This window comes from Haplochromis burtoni, unplaced genomic scaffold, assembly GCF_018398535.1.
Source record: "Haplochromis burtoni strain Fernald_Lab_line unplaced genomic scaffold, NCSU_Asbu1 Contig_20, whole genome shotgun sequence".
NCBI lineage: Eukaryota > Metazoa > Chordata > Actinopteri > Cichliformes > Cichlidae > Haplochromis > Haplochromis burtoni.
Window position 1 is genome coordinate 699,673 of NW_024582381.1, and position 19,092 is coordinate 718,764.

Consider the following 19,092-nt stretch of genomic DNA (forward strand, 5'->3'; position numbering starts at 1 on the left):
AGTGTGAGAGTGTATAGTGATCTCATGAAATGCTGTTTTTATCCCCTGGTGTCACTGTACTATTATTTGCAACTGTTGTAATGTGGACACACTTTCTCCTGAAATATGCAGTCGCCCTCTGAGTCTATTCATACAGTCGAGGAATGTGTGATTCAGGTGTGTTCACACACTTTGTTTAAGACAGTTCTTTCTGTACACACTGTTTCTTGTAGATATGATTTACTGGTATCTCTTAAGATGCAGAAATCCATCCAGAAGTGTCACCATGTCCAAAAATCTTAAATGTTTTCATGTTGAAAAGGAATAGATTTAAAAGTTTCCTTTCTACACATGTCAGGTTTCCTTATGTTGCATCCGTCCATTAGATTGACTCATCAGAAGCTTTTAAAAAATAAATCAGCCAGCAGCCATTGTTCGTGTGATATAAATGTGGCTTGGCTTCAAACTAACAGAACTTTGCTGACTAAGTAACACTGTGACCAAAAACAAGAAAGATATGAGGATGAAGGGAAGTATCAGGGGTCAAGCTGTTATTCTGAACAAAGAGGGACTTTCTCTGAGTCAAATCAGAGTTGGACTCTGGATTTTTAGGAGTCCGGTGCACAGAGCTCCAAAACACTTTCTGGAAACTGAATCAGTTGTATTCAAAGTCGAGTCAGACAGACCAGAAGTGACCATCAGAAAATATCAGTACACAGCACTGAGAGAACATCAAATTCATCACACATCCAGAATTTACCAAGTAAATAATCCATGACCAAAATCAGCACAGATAAAAGGCTGTCAGCTTCCTCCAGGGTCTCCTGACCTTTAACCCCTCTAAACTTTGATGGAAAGCATTGAAAACATTCCTGAGACAATAAGAAACTTTTGGGGAAAATGGCAAGGACAGATAATTGAGCATAGTTGTGATATTTCTTTAAAAAGTCTAAATAAAGAAGAAGAATATCAAACTGTCCACTACACATCGTCTTACCGCAGTGAAGAGGCTTTACTATTAGAGCAAAGTTGTAATATATACAATGCTGCCCTCAGCTGTTCAAAATGAGAATTACAAGGAGATAAAACCCGGAAAACAGGTCAGCAGCAAAATGTGCTGATACAATGATCTGAAGGGTTTGTGCATAAAGAGGATCCACTGAGTTTCTGTAATTTTACGAGCATTTTGAAGCAAAACAAAACTTTTCAGACATATCAGATATTCCTATAAGTTTATATTTGCATGCAGTACAAGTCCCTCCCAACAAGAAATGTGGCCATTGATTTTTTCAAGCCAGTCTGTCCATGTGGGTTCAAATCAATGAGACAGCATGTGATAGCAGGGAGGTTTTAAGACGAGTCAGGAGTAGGTGTGCTTAAGGAAGTGAGATTATTGTTGCTGGCTTCACATTTCTGGACTTAAGTTTTACTTTTCTTTTTAAGCTGAAGCTGGAACAGTCACACACTTTCACAACAAGCAAGACGACTCAGCTTGTCTGGACTCTTTGAAATTACTGTTGTGTTTTTAAAGAAAAGGAGAGTTGGATCAGGACTTGAGGACCCTTTTTGGACTTTTTTTTACCTCCTGTTTTGGAGTTAACTAAGCTTTTCCATGGGGGAAACTCTCCCAAGGGTCCACGGAGGGGCCCAGCAATACAGTGACACTTTGCGCAGACCAGTACATACTCTCAGGGTTAAGATGGTCCTGCTGGGGAGCTCTGGTGTTGGAAAGTCGAGTCTGGCTTTGCGATTTAGCAAGGATGAGTTCAGGAGTACATCGCCCACTGTAGGCTGTGAGTTCATGACACTCTGAGGTGTGGATGGCAGTGGTTAAATGTAACATTGTGAATCAACTATCAGCTTTTTTTTTTTACTGAGGTTGTGGATGAGAAAACTGATGCAATTCTCATGTTGGCTTAAGAATTAGCTTTGATAAGAAACAGAACTATAGCTAGTGTGTTCTATTTTCCTCTAACAAACCAAGACCCACCTACAAGCATCTTTAAATGTCACTAAGTAATATATTTGTGTCTAGCTTTTAATTTGATTCCAAACAAAAAGCATCTGTGTGAAAGCAGCAGGTTTTACAGGAAAATTCAGCAGACCTGGAGTAACACACGTGGAATGTTAACCTGTAGGTTATGCCGGTGCTCTAAGCTTGGTCTTGCCTAAATAACATAAAGACACAGCTACATGTGTTTATTGTGCTGCTGGGTGACCAATTAGAGAAAAACCTCAACCTTTGACCCCTTTCAGTGAGGGGGTGTTGTGCCTTTGTACTGCAAATCAATACAAAGGATTCTTTACGGTCCTGTGTAAACTGAGCACACCCTTGCTGCTTCCACTGGAATTAAAATGGACAGTTGGACCCAGGTGTCGCTAGTAGGTGTGAGCACTTCTATAAAAGAAGAGGTTTTGGCAGTTTGCTGTTCTGGAGTATTCAAGTGTGTGTTAACGCACTGCTACAGTCTTCACGGGGCTGGACGTCCCATCAAATTCACCCTGAGGTCAGACTTTGCAATGCTTAGGAAAGCTGTAAAAACACCAAAAGTTCCACATTTGACATTATAGACCTCAGTTAGCATGTTAAAGGTTAAAGTTCATGACAGCACGATTAGAAAAAAGACTGAACATGTGTGGATTGTTTGAAAAGGCTGCAGAGAGAAAACTTCTTCTCTCTAAAAAGAACATGTCAGCATAGCTGCATCAGAACAAACCACAGGACTTGTGGAACAATGTCCCCTGACATCAATGTGGACAAGTTTGATGATAATGCCTAACAGCATGTTTGGAGAAAGCCAAACACAGCATATCAGCACAAAATACCTCCTATCGGCTGTCAGCACAGTGGTGGGGGGCTGATGATTTGGGCACCTCGCAGTGATTGAGTTTATCATGAAGTGTTTTGTGTAACAAAGTATTCTAGAGTCACAGGTGAGGCCATCTGTGTGACAGTTAATGATCCAGCCAAAGTCCAGACCTTAATCCAACTGTGTTAGTTTATCACAGGACTGCAATTAGTCCTATTAAAACTCTTTTGATGTGGCTATAGTTTTTTTAATTTAGATTTTCAGTTCAGTTTAGTTTCCAGACTGGGTTTACTAATTTCAGTTTAGTTTTAATGATTTTTTCTGATAGTTTTTGGTTTTAATTCATTGTCATATTTGTCAGAGGCAAGATTGAATCATTTTAGAATAGACGTTACCGTAAAAACCCTTTGTGAAGGCAGTTGGCTCAGAGTCATTAAAAATACCACTTTCAACAAATCTTGTTTCATGCCAGACAAAGACACTTGAGACATAAACTAAAGCCATACATTTTTATTTTACTTACTTTAACTTGACTTTTTACTTTTTTAAGTAAGTAAGTAAGTAAAAAGCCTTGATACAAAGTTTCTCTCCACTGTTTATCCAGTGGTGAAACATTTGTGTTAGCTAGCTCATGTAGAAGCCAAACACCTTAAGATACAGTACTTTATGTTGGTTCATTCTTGAAGTTGCAATCTGTCATTATATTTTTTATATTTATTTGCGTATCTTTATATCATGGAGAATTTGTGATAAATTGCACTTTTTGCCTGTAATTAACACAAGAGAAATTCAATATTCCAGCACAGAGCTGAACATTTTCATCATTAATATATAAAAATGTCTCTAATAATCAATTCATGATGTAAAACAGCGGTCCCCAGCCTTTTTTGCGCCACGGACCGGTTTATGCCCGCCAATATTTTCACGGCCTTTAAGGTGTCGCGGATAAATACAACTAAATAAAACTAGTACCGGTACCGAAAAAAAGAAGATTTATTTAGTTAACGATAACGCTGAAAACCGATAAAAACCCTGCAAACCACACATTTCACACCTGAGCCTCAACTCTCGCGGCCCGGTACCAAATGACTCACGAACCGCAATGTAGCATGGTTGCTGGTGCCAGACGTGCTGGTCTAAGAATGACAGAAACTGCTGATCTGCTGAAATTTTCCCACAAAACCATCTCTTGGCTTTACAGCGAATAATCTGAAAAAGAGGATATGTACAGTAAACTGCACTTCTTTGGGAGTCTTGTCCCAGAGAAAAGTCTTATCGCTGTCAGAGGTCAGAGGAGAATGGCTAGACTGCGTTGAGCTTCGAGCTCAAATAATCACTTGTTACAACCAAGACATGCAGAAGAGCATCTCTGAATGCACAACACATCCAGGCTTGAAGATGGGTTACAGCAGCAGAAAACCACACTGAGTGTCAGCGACAAATGTGGAACTGAAGCTACATTTCACACATAATTTAGTGCAGACAACATCCTCCATCCTGCCTGGTGGTGGTGCTGTAATAGTTAGGGGGATTTTTTTCTTCACATTTTGGCCCCTCAGTACCAACAGAGCATCATTTAAATGTCACAGCCTACTTGAGTATTGCTACTAACCATGTCATGGCGTCCAGATTCCAGCCCAATACAGCACCGTTAGGATACGGTGAAAACTGAGATTCACATCATATATGTGCAACAACTGTGTGACACTATCATGTCATCATGGACCAAAATTTCTGAGCTTTGAAGGGAAGGTCCAAGCCAGCAGTAGCTTTGTGTAGCTTAAAAAGTGACCAGTCAGCATATGTTAAAAATTTACAGCTTTCACAAAGTTTCAGACTTCAGTAATAATCATGATAATAATGTAAATACAATTTTTCTAATTTCACACACCCACTCCTTTGGTGTTTATTCCTCCAGGTGCTTACCTCACCCAGTTGGTGCGTCTGAGTAATGCCACTCTTCGCTTTGAAATCTGGGACACGGCAGGCCAGGAAAAATACCACAGCGTCACTCCGCTGTACTACAGGGGAGCCCACGTAGCACTTTTGGTCTATGATATCACGCAAAGGGTAAAACGAAGACACACCTGACTATGAAATGATTTATCTCGACTGGTTTTCTCTTTATGTCTTGTTCTTGAGCATGCTTGTGTCATCATAGGAAACATTTGTCAGAGCTCAGGTGTGGCTCAAAGAGCTCGAGAAACAGTACATACCAGGATCTACTGTTATATGGCTGGTAGGCAACAAAGGAGATTTGGCTCACAATCGGCAAGTGCCACTGGAGGTATACAGACAAAGACAAGCACGCTCCTGTAATCTTATTACCTGCACAGAGTCACATGTAAAGAGAGTCCAACTCAGTGATGAGCAGTTCTGATTTCTTCCTCCAGGAAGGACAAAGTCTAGCCAGTAACAAGGGCTTGTACTTCACTGAGACCTCAGCCCTCTCTGGAGAGCAAGTCACCGAGCTGCTGCAATCCGTAGGTAAGAAAAAAGAAACACTGGAAAGATTCCTGCTGTGTTTTTTCACAGGAAGCCTTACTAATAATAAGTATTAGGATTAAAATTTTAAACATAAATATCCTAGTATCCTAAGAAAGGACAGTAGATGGCAGTAGATACCAACATGAGGCACTAACTTGCAGTATGAGAACTATTAAATATTACATAAGTCCAGGTCAGAGGTTTAAGTTTTCTTTGCCTTTTTTCTTTCAAAGTCTGGTCTCTGAAATGTCTGCATGTTCCCGCTGTAATATAATACAGCTGTGAGTTTCATGTCTGTGGTAAAAGAGCTCTGATTCAGCCCACAGAGTGTTCGAGTGCATTGGAGCACAGCAGGGAGGTCTGACAGAGTGGGAGGAGATGCCGAGTGTGGAGCTGCAGCACAGAGACTCGTTCAATCTGTTTTCATCCTGCTGCAAAGTTGGACCTTAAGCTGTATGACTGCCAGTGGCTTGGCTGCCTGTTTCTGTTGTGTCTTTCTGTTTGTCTTAATTATTTCAAAGATGGGATACGTAACATGACAATAAAATGCTTGTGGATTTTGGAATTTGTGGTCCTCTTCCTTTTTTGATTCTGACTCTGGTTAGGAGCACAAAATGCTGTTTATCCTGAAACATGCCTAAGATGAACACAAGAATACAGTCTCAGTTTGTTTTATTTCACTGTCATATTCAGTAAACTGGTTCTTCTGATTCTTCTCAGTGGGCTTGGGATCAGCCTCCAGCAGGCAGTAAACCCCCTCAGCCTGTCTGCGTGCCAGATGTTGAACTGGCACTGATTGCCTCCACTCTGTGTTTTCTTGCCTGGTTACTTTTGGCATGCAATCACACTGGAATGGAGATCCCCCAGCACAGTTCATTTGAGTGTGGTTTGCACAATAGAGGTAATTATTACAGTATTATGAAGTACAATATTCCAGTAATTTAAAACTTTGAATGTTGCAGGGTGAATGAATCACTTTAACACTGAAGAAACTTCCAAGTGACACAATTAATATTTACTGCAAATGAGCTTATTTTCTGTTCTTTCCATACCTCATCCTGAGAGCAGACACTCTAAAATCATACATTACAAATCAATGTAGGCTGGTGACTTTTATTGATAAGCAAGGAGAGACTGACACCCCCGCGTCCCCCACCTCCAATTTAATAAACTGCAAGATGAAGTCATTGCTAAAAAAATAAAAAAATAAAAACTACAGATACTCTAAGGATCACCTGAGGATCCAGCAGTCAGTCTCAGTCCCCATCAGTCCCATGTTAAAATGTCCAACTTTACAGCACAAATAAACAAGTTAGTAGCGTTAAAAAAATTATGGACTTAAAATTAGAGGTGTGAAAACTTGAAAAGTGTTAGCCAACACGGACCCCCATAGCACTTCTAATTAAACTCAGAAAAGCGGACTTTTCGGCTCAAGCTGCATCCATGCTGGGAGTACACTAGGCTTCACTCTCTGTCACTTGTCTGGTAGTTGCTCAGTGTGTTGTTTTTAGTTTAGCTTTTTATGGATTCAGCTGGCTAATCTTAACTAAGACTTGCACATGGACCCTTATTTTTTCCTCTCCTCAGCTGAACCAAGGTTTGTGGATTAAATTATCCAACAATCAATAATAAAAACAAACAATAGAATTAAAGATTTAAAAGACTCCCAAATGCATTCAACAAAATAATGTTGCTGGTGGTATTCGGACAGCCCCATAAAGCAACTTTTCTCTCCTGGATTAAGTCACTTGCTCTTGCATAACATTCTTCTGTGTTTTCTTCACACAAACACAGCAGTTTTTCTCCACATGCTGGCTTCAAATTTGGACTTTTTACTGCTTAGTGATTTAAAATGATAAATCTTCAGTATAAATGAGGCTATTTAATGCTGATTGAAACCAAGCTTCTGTAGGACTTCTGACAGAGCCCTGGCCCAGTTCTTTAGTTCACAGAAACAAAAAAAATGCCTCACGCAGAGGAGATGAAATAGAGGGAAAATAAAACTAGGATGATTTAGTCGTCATTTGTATTGTGATTTAGTGTATAAATCCTCCTTTGTTTCATATTTGCAGATGTTTTCTACATTTTCTTGTGATCTTAGCCAAACTTTTCTTCATTTGAAACTTTTGAGCAATAAACAACACTAAGCCTATGCTCAGTGGTGAAGATGTGGACAAAGGTTCACTAGTGATTAAATCAAGAATGCAGTGAGCTGAATTGCCTTTGTGCCAAAGCTGTACAGAAGTTGTGTAATGGAACCAGGGCTCTTTGTTGTGCAAAGTCATTCTGCAAATCACTGAGTAATTAAAAAGATCTGCTTTAACAGTAACTGCACTTTAGTATCATTTCAAGGTTGGCTGCTTTCTGTTGGTCTGCTATCACGACTTGCCAGAGCCGACCTAGGGGAAGCATTCCTCTTTATGCCAGAAACCATTGTTAAGAAACTGGCTAAAGTTCAGAAGTGTGGCATGAATAGGTTAGCTGAGTGGTTGAAGTCATGATTTACCAGCCTCCAAAGAAAAACTGCCACATTATATTTCCATTTTTGCAAACTCACAAAGAATTTACACATTATGTATTCCCATTATTATTATTATTATTTTTTAAATGCTAAAACACACACTAGAAATGCCATTTAAACCCAATAGAATCCTGTGTGTGTGTGTGTGTGTGTATAACCTGTTTTGGGTGACTTAAGGTAATGCTGTCAGGTGGTTGCTTGCTCTTTCTCTCATGCAACTGTTGCCTTGGATGCCATTAGTTATCTACAGTGGCTTGCAAAAGTATTCGGCCCCCTTGAACTTTTCGTCACATTACAGCCACAAACATGAATCAATTTTATTGGAATTCTATGTGAAAGACCAATACAAAGTGGTGTACACGTGAGAAGTGGAATGAAAATCATACATGATTCCAAACATTTTTTACAAATAAATAACTGAAAAGTGGGGTGTGCGTAATTATTCAGCCCCCTGAGTCAGTACTTTTAGAACCACCTTTTGCTGCAATTACAGCTGCCAGTCTTTTAGGGTCTGTCTCTACCAGCTTTGCACATCTAGACACTGAAATCCTTGCCTATTCTTCTTTGCAAAACAGCTCCAGCTCAGTCAAATTAGATGGACAGTGTTTGTGAACAGCAGTTTTCAGATCTTGCCACAGATTCTCAATTGGATTTAGATCTTGTCTATGTTTTGTGATAAACCATTCCATTGTTGCCCTGGCTTTATGTTCAGGGTCGTTGTCCTGCTGGAAGGTGAACCTTTGCCCCCGTCTCAAGTCTTTTGCAGACTCCAAGAGGTTTTCTTCCAAGATTGCCCTGTATTTGGCTCCATCCATCTTCCCATCAACTCTCACCAGCTTCCCTGTCCCTGCTGAAGAGAAGCACCCCCAGAGCATGATGCTGCCACCACCATATTTGACAGTGGGGATGGTGTGTTCAGAGTGATGTGCAGTGTTAGTTTTCCGCCACACAGAGCGTTTTGCATTTTGGCCAAAAAGTTCAATTTTGGTCTCATCTGACCAGAGCACCATCTTCCACATGTTTGCTGTGTCCCCCACATGGCTTGTGGCAAACTGCAAACGGGACTTCTTATGGTTTTCTGTTAACAATGGCTTTCTTCTTGCCACTCTTCCATAAAGGCCAACTTTGTGCAGTGCACGACTAATAGTTGTCCTATGGGCAGATTCCCCCACCTGAGCTGTAGATCTCTGCAGCTCGTCCAGAGTCACCATGGGCCTCTTGGCTGCATTTCTGATCAACGCTCTCCTTGTTCAGCCTGTGAGTTTAGGTGGATGGCCTTGTCTTGGTATGTTTACAGTTGTGCCATACTCCTTCCATTTCTGGATGATCACTTGAACAGTGCTCCGTGGGATGTTCGAGGCTTGGGAAATCTTTTTGTAGCCTAAGTCTGCTTTAAATTTCTCAATACCTTTATCCCTGACCGGTCTGGTGTGTTCTTTGGACTTCATGGTGTTGTTGCTCCCAATATTCTCATAGACAACCTCTGAGGCCATCACAGAGCAGCTGTATTTGTACTGACATTAGATTACACACAGCTGCACTCTATTTAGACATTAGAACTCATCAGGCAGTGTCTATGAGCAACTGACTGCACTCAGACCAAAGGGGGCTGAATAATTACGCACACCCCACTTTTCAGTTATTTATTTGTAAAAAATGTTTGGAATCATGTATGATTTTTGTTCCACTTCTCACGTGTACACCACTTTGTGTTGGTCTTTCACGTGGAATTCCAATAAAATTGATTCATGTTTGTGGCTGTAATGTGACAAAGTGTGGAAAAGTTCAAGGGGGCCGAATGCTTTTGCAAGCCACTGTATGAAGAGTATCTGTATTACACGGTGCCTTCATCCAGTTTTGTTGTCAGTTCTTGTTGGAGCATTTCTGTCAACAATGAAATTGTTTGTTTTATGATAATTCATAAAACAAACAATTTCATTATTGATCAAACCTTTTCAGTCTCAGAGGTCAGAATATATGTTCCATTAATTCATGGATTCCTTTAATTGTAACACTTTCAACTTTACATGCTGCTTTTCTTACATATGTTCTTTTATCCCCATGCTTGTAGAGCAGAAAACAAATTATTTATACAGAATTTACAGAAAATAACTGAATGTAATGTTAGAAAACTCCTAAATCTAAGACCAATTCCATTACTTAACCTAAAAAAATGAGAGCATAGCAGCTATTCAATGATCCACAGTGTTCTCATTGTGTGATCCAAACGCCACTGTCAGCTGTTGGTCTATAAACTCTCGCTGTGATGAAAGCCAGAAGTTCATTTCTTCTTGCAGCTTTTCGACCAAATCTCCCAAGGGGTCTGATCCCCCTGCCTGTGTACCAGGAGGCACTGATGTCTGGATCTGAGCAACACAGATGCAAAAACAAAAGAGAAAAAAAAGACAGATGACAAGCTGAAGAAAATCAATTTGAATTTCACAAGTCCCCAAACAAAAAACTATGACGCTCGAGAATAATTGCTTAAACCTTAAAATGTGGCACATGTCACAGTTTAAGAAGGCTGGAAAGGAACATGCTAAAACTATGCCAGATTGTTATATGAGTGGCTGGATCTCATTCAGAAAGAGTCACACTGAAGATTGCACAAAACATATTTTGTCAAATGTTTTGGATCTATGATTGTTTCTTGAACGTTCATTTGCAAAGCAAAATTTATATGTTTTTTGTAGTCTTTTAGCATAGAAAAGGCTATTTGAAAAATAAAAACACTGGATAAAAATAAATAAAACATTGTTCATATTTTTTTGTTTCTGTTTTTGGTTAAATTGACATTTAAATATTTTTTTAAATCATCATATCATCATGTCCCATTCTCTCTATAAAAGCAACTGAAACTCCACCGCTATGGCGCATGTAAATACAAACTGAATTCAATTACTGTAAACTGGGTACACACTTGTTTATTGGAGATTACTGCAGAGACAACTGACATTCAGTCTTTGCCTCAGACTGACAACTTTTTAATGTCTGAATAAATTTTGCTCTTACTGCCACTGAAATTACCAACACCATCAGAAATAGACCACTTGAGCAGGTCAGACAGGCTTGATGTATTGTCTGATGTTAAGTTAAGAAAAAGAGAGATTACAGTTACTCTGTTCTTGACAGCGTTGTAGTGTGAAATATGGAATATTACAGTAGCTCACCATCCCTATTCCAATCTGTCAACTTACTAGACTCCATTCAGATTTTTTTTTACTTCTGCAAAAATGAGTGCTGTCAGCATTAATCTCGTTAAACGCTGCATGGCATCAATGCGTTAGTGTTGTTAGCATGTAAAACGCATTAGCGCCGTGCAGCCCCTGGCACGGGGTGATCCGCACAAACTCGCTAACGGAGATTTGCCGCGTTAATGTGGCGTTGACGTCATTTTAACGAGATTAACTCTGGCAGCACTAATATATTTTAGTCAGGGCCAAACTGTCATAAAAAGAATGATATTTCCACATCTAGTAATTTATATGGTGGTATAGTTCTATTCTTGGACTTTCCTGCTCTTCAATGACAACAGATACGAGGCATTGGAAAAATGCAGCATCAACTCCAGGAGCTGTGGTGGAGGTGGGTCGCAAAGGAAATATGCAGCAACTGTTGCAAGGCTAAAGCAGCTGAAATCAGTACCCTACGTGAAACTTGCCAGTTGGATGTTTACAAGATTGTCAGATATGGGGATGATTGTACTTGATCTGTAAGACAGATCTTAGACTTGTGCATTTCTAATAGTAGGACTTATTTTTGCACACATTTCCTTGTGCTTCTTACCGCTACATCATAGTGTGTTAATTCAGTGGTGTTCAATCAGGTTAAGCAGGGCAAGCACTGCTTTTTAAGTGAAATACAAAAATGAAGTGAACATATCTCTCCTTTCATGTCAGACAGGTTTCTGTCATAATGCTTCTCCCATGTCTGTTTGGATCCACTCTTTACATCACTGCCACCTTGTGACCACAGCTGGCTGTTGTCTCTGGAAGCTGAATAAATTCAGCTTGATTACGGAGTGAATGAAATCTCTATAGGGTAGGCATCTCACAGGCATCTCTGTGTCTTCTTAACAATGTCCGTAGCTTGTCAACTTGTGAGGCCAGCAGCTTTTTCTAGCTGTTTGCGCATTGTAGATAAAAATCTGGCTTTTGATGGGAGACTGATGGGACACTAGCATGTTAGAAAAACCTGCTGCTGTCTCTGCTTTCCCTGCTCTGACTTCAGTTTTGAGCAGTGTTTTGAGAGTACAGAGGACCACTCTCTTAGTAACCTCCACAGCCAAGATATTTAAGTTAAGAAACTAATTGTCACTGTTAGCAAATTGTAAATAGAGTTAAGTATAGTAGCAATAACATTTATATATTTCTACAGCCAAGAAAAATGCAGCAAGAGGCTGTGAGAGTGGTATGTTTTAATCTGGTCCAGTTTGTGAAGGACGATTTATTTGTACTTTATTTTATTTATTGATTTTAATTTTCTTTGCAGGGGTTAGGGATGTATCATAGTCTCCGCTTGCCTTCCTCTAACTGCAACTCTAACCTCTGTACTGCTTTAAATGCATATATATTTTTCTCGACAAGATTCCAAAATGATTCTATGGTTTACAAAGTAGCTTTTTTGACTGACAAACATGGAAATTTAAATCAAATAAGAACAAAGAAAAGCAGAAATAATAAAAAGTCATGGATAAATAACAATTGATAAGGGTAGTTAGGGGAACCCTTACCTCTAATAATGACAGAGCCATCTCTCTGAGATTCACTCAGAGTTCCATTCAACAGCAAGACAACAAACAGCATCACACACACCCTCATTTTAGCTCCATCTGCAGCAGAAAAAAAAGCACACATGTACCGTTATGCTGGGTTTGTCAATTTGTTGGTTATACAAAGAAGCATCACTTGACACAAATGGAAAATATAATTACTGATTGAGCTGCACTGCTGCATATTATGGAAATTCAATCAAAGTTTCCACAGCCAACTTTAGATTAAGTTTAATTACTCCATGGCCTCAAAGCGAATGGCATAACTGGTTTTCTACTGTTGTTTGAAAACAGCATGAAGAACGAGTAAACTCTGGATCAAGGAGAGCAAACAATGTAATCAGCAGATTGAATCAGTCAAAAATAACACATCTGATGCTTAAGCAGTTTTCCCCCCGTTTTTCTCTTACTCAGACTCTCTGGCTCTACTTTGTCTTAATCACATGGTTGCATTACTGCAGAGCCAAACAATCCTCAGTTTGGTTTTGCAACTGAAAGGCATAATAGAGATACTGAACACATGTGAAGACTTACCGTTTCGAAACATGTTGACCTGCAGAACCAAACTTCAGTGGTTGCTTTGCTACGTCCCTGTAAGAGTCAGCTGACGCAAACAGGTGTAGGACTTTGTCTGGGCAGGAAAGGCAAGAAAAATAAATTTATGGCTTGAAATAAGACTACAAGAGAAAGTGTTCAGATTCTTCTCACCTGATCTATAAAGGGGTTGTGCTTCTCAGGTCTGGGTCTCTCCGGGTGCCAGTTTATCAGCTGTGTCATCATTTCTTTATATGCAGCAGGAGGGGCAGCGGTATGTTGATATGCTGATGTCACCCACCTTTCAGGAAGAATATGTAGTGCATGCACGTGCAAGAATGGCAGCACAGCTTTCAGTCAACACAACAATCAGCTTGGAGGTTTTTCTTCTGTTGGAGCCCACAGTTGATCTTTTTAAAAAAAAAAAAAAAAAATCAAATGCTACATAGACATTTTATTTTATTGCATCTAGAATTTTAGTTAAAAGTTATATTGTCTTTTGTTCTGTTTAGTTGAGCTTTTTTGGGTTGAACCTAATTGAGCTATTTTGTTTTGTCATAATCTATTTTAATGAGCTGCTATAGTCTTACCAAGCTTTTTGTTACTGGTTATTTAGTGCTTTTTATTATTTTAACTTAGATGTCATGAAGTTAATCAAAAATATACAAATATACAAAGTTAATGCAATGTTTAAATGTGGGATTGTTGTATATTTCTATTTAAATTGTTCTTTCCATAGCGCAGAGATAAAACCTTCCCTGGAGATTCAGTTAACAAAGAGGCACTATGAAAAAGCTCTGAACCAACAGCAAAGGTGTGACTTGTTAAGGTTTTGATTGGATTATACTGATATGAAAGCTGCTGCTTGATACAATAATCTAAAAAAGGACAGAAAACAACAGTTTAGCTTGTAAATAATTTAATAAGACCAGTGATGCAAATAATTTCAATTAAAGTGATAATTTAACACAGGCTTGAAACAATCTTTATGGTGATTCAGAAAAGTAAATAAATCAAATCAATAAAAAAGTCAAATAAATACGTGTTGTCAGTTTCTCTCTCCAGTGGCTACAAATGGTGATCTTAAACTGTAATACATAAAGTAAAGCAATTCTGTGACTGTGAAGCTCACAGGCTGTGAACCTCCTCGCATCGTTCAGTCTCCAGCCCTTTATAAAAGCATATGCATTTATTTACACAGTGCACACCCAGTTTATCATTACATCATGGATACATTCTTTGTCATCTCCGAAGACATGTCATTGTACAGCCTATAAATAAACACTGCTGTTTTCAAAGGTTTGGATAAATTCAACTGAAAGGGCAGTGTGTAGGACTTCTGGGGATCAGTTAGCTTAATTGGAATATAGTATCAATATTTAGCTAGTCCAAGCTAGGCGAGTAATCTCTCCTTGCAGACTGTATATAGAAGATGGACATAGCTTCCAAGTTTGAAACGTGAAATCAAAGTCAACCCACATTCCTTCTAAAGTCCAGCAGGGAGCCGGCTCTTCTGGATACAAGCAGAAACCCAACTGTATAGTCCACTATAAGCAAGTGAGCATTCATTCTTTATCTACGATCTCAGTAAACACTCTTCTGATGTGTTTAGTTTCAGATGTTATTGAATACACGATAATGTTGAACCTATAAATTATGGTCAACAAAGATGCTCCAGCTAAAATTTTACAATAAGTGACAAATTAGTGAATGATTGAAATTCCAACTTATCATAAAAACCTTGAAATCTGACAAGCAGTACAATGTTTTGACTTCTCTCACTCACTATAACTCCTCAAAGACAAAAAAGATGCATATTTAATTGCACTTGTTATTAATTTTTCCATATATGCTGAGATTACATAAAAATATTGATTTCAAAGATTTAGTTAAAAATGAATGTGCATGATTTATTCATCCAATATAAAAATATTTTCCAACACCATAATGCATATAGTGTGTACTTCTATATATTCCATATACATTTTTATTCATTAACTTACATAAATGTCATATATTATAAAACAATCACATCAGACCTGCTCTTCTCACTGTGACATCAGTTTAATTTTACAATCAATTAAACTTTCCAACACACCGTAGATTATTAATAATAGAACTTTTAAAAATATATAAAAAATATAGATTTATCTATATGTTTTTTTGTGTGTGTGAAAATTTCAGACTAATTCAAACTGATTTACAGTTCGGATTTGCACCTCTTTTTCACTGGCTTGATTCTCTTTGCTGAAACTGCATTTAAAGCACGCAATGCATATTTCGGTTTATCCACAACGATGAATTAGCCAGTTATAAATTCCAGATTAGTACAATCAGTGCTTTTGCGCATTAAGGCAAATGCATGTGTTAACTTGCATGTTAGTGTATACAAATTCTGTAAATGTTTATACTTAGAGGCAGATGTTAGTGCATGTCACGTGTAACATACTTTATTTGATTTAGCCCTGTAAAACAACAGCGATATCAAAAACACACCTTTTAAAGATAAATGTAAGAAGATTAGAAGACCCACTGTTCCACTGCTCATTTGACAAATTCTGCAATTTATGTGGGAAACCTAAACCAACATAGTCGTACGGCAATTTCTAAGTTCCTCGTGAAATTTTATATACTTCCGTGTAACCGCACATGAATTTCATGAACAAGATTTTTCATCAGTCTGATCTCATATTTAAGATTCTTATTCATATGTACACAAAGTCATGTTTCTCCAGCTTTAAAGGGATTTAATTTGGATTCTGGTTAAATTTCCAAAACTACATTGTTATGTCTAGGCAACATAAACTACTGCACTATGGTCAGGAAAAGATAACTGATTGATCTCTGATCTCCGTTTGTTGGTTGCCACGTGTCAGTTCAAATGCATTTGTTTCAAAGAACAAAAACACGCCTTTTGTGAATAGTTCATGTTTTGCTGCTCAGTTCCAGTGTGTAAAGAATTATGTAATAACTGAAAGACTTGTCAGTCAGATAACACTCAGCCTCCTCCTCATGAGCCCTGGGTCATTACTGGTTTCTGCAAGAAAAGTGAGACAAAAATATTGATTGACTAGAATTATGGTTAATCAGCCATTTAATGCTTTGATTGGGTTAATGAAATCACTGTTTCAAAGCAATCGAGACAAAAGATCAATATGTGTTTAATACATGTTAGAAATATTTATAAACCTGCTGATGACTTATGAGCCATTATGCAAGCTGTGAGGTTTGTGAATGATTACTCAGGCTTGAAGAAAGGAACACGAAATTGACAACAGATGTACAGCGTAGTATAGTGGACCTATGATGCTCACTTCCAACTGCATAGTTTTATTCTTAGATTCTACTTGGGTAGCTTTGTGTGAATCACAGTTTAAAATATTTTTTGTTCATCTTGTTTATTTTATTTATCTAATGAGCCTCGGTCCCGCCAGTTCATTGTCTGTCTGAAACAAATTACTTCAGCTGTTGTCCTTTTAAGACCACCCTCCTGCTAATGCCTCAGCCACACTGAAGTTAAAAGACGGCAGAAACCTCCTGTCAATAGGCGAAATCAGTGGTTGGGCTTTGATTGAACTGTATTTGTATGCATTTGGTAAACAATTGTAATTAGCTTCAGTCACTTTGATTTTTCAGCAATGCATCTGGTTGCAATGGGGATTAAACCCAACTGGTTGACAGCTGGTTGTATATTCATATATAAAAGCAAAGTGGACCCACTGTCGCTGTAGCATAAGACAGCTTTCTGGTAAAGATCTGAAAAGCAGGTGGGTGGGGCTTCTGTGTCTGAGATGACCAAATTAGGGACATTCTGTCTCCATGACATCATACAGAGCCAAAAGTAGAAAAAACTGTTAGAAACAGTGGTTAGAGGTGTCTGAAGCTTGAGCTTTTGTGTTACAGGGATTATTTATACACATGCGGACCACGTTATTACAAACTTGGGGCATATTTAATATGAAGTCAAACACCTGGATGTATATGATGTTAATTACAGAAAATAAGGAAAGGCAGAATAGGTCCACTTTTAAGAGAAAATAAGCACGTTTTTACATGCTTTATAATGCTTCTGCAAAGTATAACAGTGTGTAGAGCAAAAGCTGAGCACTGATCAAATTACAGTGTGTTCATGTTCATTGCTCTGGCTATGACTAGGTTGAGGACTGCTGAACTGTCACGGACCCGGCTCTGGAGGACTCGGGGGTCCGTGAGCAGGATGGACCGTTATTATTATTATTATTATTATTATTATTATTATTATTATTATTATTAGTGTTGTTGTTATTATTTGGGAATGTGTGTTTTTCTGCGCTATGCTGTGTTGTTCGGTGTTCTACTCATTATATGTAGAGGCAGGGTATGGGTGTGGCCCTGCAGGAGGACTGGCCACACCTGAAGTTCCTGCCACACATCTGTTGGTGATCAGGGCTCGTCGGGGGAGCTACTTAGGAGAGTGTTGGAGCTCCCACCGGCGCGGAATCATTGAGTTGTCTACCTAAGTGTGTGTGTGTGTGTGTGTGTGTGTGTGGGTGTGTGGTATGTGGGTTGTGTGTGTGTGTGTGTGTGTTGTGTGTGTGTGTGTGCGCGCGCGCGCGCGCGCGTGTGTCAGTCAGTCAGTCAGCGTACAACGGTGCAGTTCGTGTATGCCCGCCGGGGTTGGTGTTGATGGCTGTTTTTGTGGTTTTCCCTCCAGGTGGAAGAGTGGACCAGAACGGCAGCACGCACAGGGTGTGCGAGAACACAACAGCGGGGAGCACGAGCACAGACGTCGGAGGGGAGCACACACACGGGATTCAAGGGAGCATCGGGGAGTTATTGTGTTTACAGCCTTCACTGTAAATAAAGTGCACTGTTTGCATCGCAGAACCATGCGTTTTGGGTCCTAATTCCCCCATATCCCCACGGTCTGCCAGCCAGACCGTGACATGAACACTGGACGATACGCTGTATTGAAAAGTAAAAAAACCCCCAAAAAAACTCCTGTGATTTAAGGTTCACATTTTTTCTCTTAACAAGGGAGGCCTCAGAAAATATTGTTTCTGGCTCTTTTTAAAATTCTTATCATTGACTTTAGGTACCTTCAACTCAGAGACAAAGTGTAATGCAGACATGCATATTTCTTCAAGCAGGAAGCCAATTATATTATTCAAAACAGCCACATAATCACTGATGCCATTATTTTTCTCTCTTATCAAAATTACCCTGAGATTTTCCACCATTATATTGTGTAATCAAACATCCCAGCGTATGCACTTAATTTCAGACAAAGTAATTTTAACCCAGTATGAGATTTAACTCTTTCCTTTACCAACAAAAACATGATTCAGGAAATGTGAACGTGTGCACTTGATTGGGGGAAAAAAAGCAGGAAATGCGTTAAAAAATGAAATTATTTCAAAACACCACAAAGCTCGAAACCACCAGCAGCTCAAATCAAACAAGCAGTGAAAGCCTGGTGTGATCAGCACGTGAAGAGTTCATTCCTGATATTCAAGGCATTTTACTAAAGGAATTTTTATTCAAATTTGGGAAAATGCATGAATCCACGTTTTGTGATGGAGGTTAGTTGAGAAGATTGATATCCACTTTCATGGATCCTTAAACTTTGCACAAATCCACTGGAGCAGCTCAGGAGCATCTCTAGCATCCTCACCTTCAGGTGGAGTCTCGTTTCACTTTATTTTGTTTTTTTATTTATCCATATTCATTCATGACATGGGACAAAATGCACAAAATGCAGTGAGCAGGTTTACAAAGCAGCTTTTTTTGACTGACAAGTTACAAAAACCTTGAATTAAGCTTTCTGAAAGTGAGGGCTGGATCTGACTGAGTAATTAAGGGAGACTGCACAAGCAGGGATTTGACTTTTTAAAGGTGGTATTAAACCCCAGCCTGGATCGATTACTGTATAAAAACGTATTTTAGTATAAAAGATCAGTGTGATTAGTCACCCACTGCTTTATGTCGACCTTTTCTGAAGCCTCAAAATG

The 19,092-nt window shown here is 39.0% G+C and overlaps 3 protein-coding genes across 5 annotated transcripts in view; 1 reads left to right on the plus strand and 2 right to left on the minus strand.

The window, feature by feature from the left end:
• The first annotated feature begins 1,350 nt into the window (after positions 1–1,350).
• On the plus strand, positions 1,351–5,841 carry LOC102305023 (ras-related protein Rab-17). Its single transcript, XM_005939801.3, has 5 exons — positions 1,351–1,772; positions 4,708–4,859; positions 4,951–5,076; positions 5,183–5,276; positions 5,596–5,841. Exons 1-5 carry the CDS (start codon positions 1,592–1,594, stop codon positions 5,724–5,726), a joined length of 684 nt encoding a protein of 227 aa, XP_005939863.1. The 5' UTR covers positions 1,351–1,591; the 3' UTR covers positions 5,727–5,841.
• A 3,753-nt stretch (positions 5,842–9,594) lies between these two features.
• On the minus strand, positions 9,595–13,266 carry prlh (prolactin releasing hormone). The gene is made up of 3 exons (XM_014339248.2): positions 13,103–13,266; positions 12,530–12,628; positions 9,595–10,163 (listed from the first exon to the last, which is right to left on the minus strand). The coding sequence occupies exons 1-3, from the start codon at positions 13,113–13,115 to the stop codon at positions 10,009–10,011; spliced, it is 267 nt and encodes an 88-aa protein (XP_014194734.1). The 5' UTR covers positions 13,116–13,266; the 3' UTR covers positions 9,595–10,008.
• Positions 13,267–13,282: 16 nt separating this feature from the next.
• mlphb (melanophilin b) overlaps positions 13,283–19,092 on the minus strand; it is a 41,727-nt gene continuing 35,917 nt past the window's right edge. For all 3 annotated transcript variants that reach the window (XM_005939800.2, XM_005939799.2, XM_005939798.2), the window contains one exon: positions 13,283–16,139. In XM_005939800.2, coding sequence (XP_005939862.1) covers positions 16,113–16,139 — 27 coding nt within the window. In that variant the 3' untranslated portion in view covers positions 13,283–16,112. The remainder of the gene's footprint in view (positions 16,140–19,092) is intronic.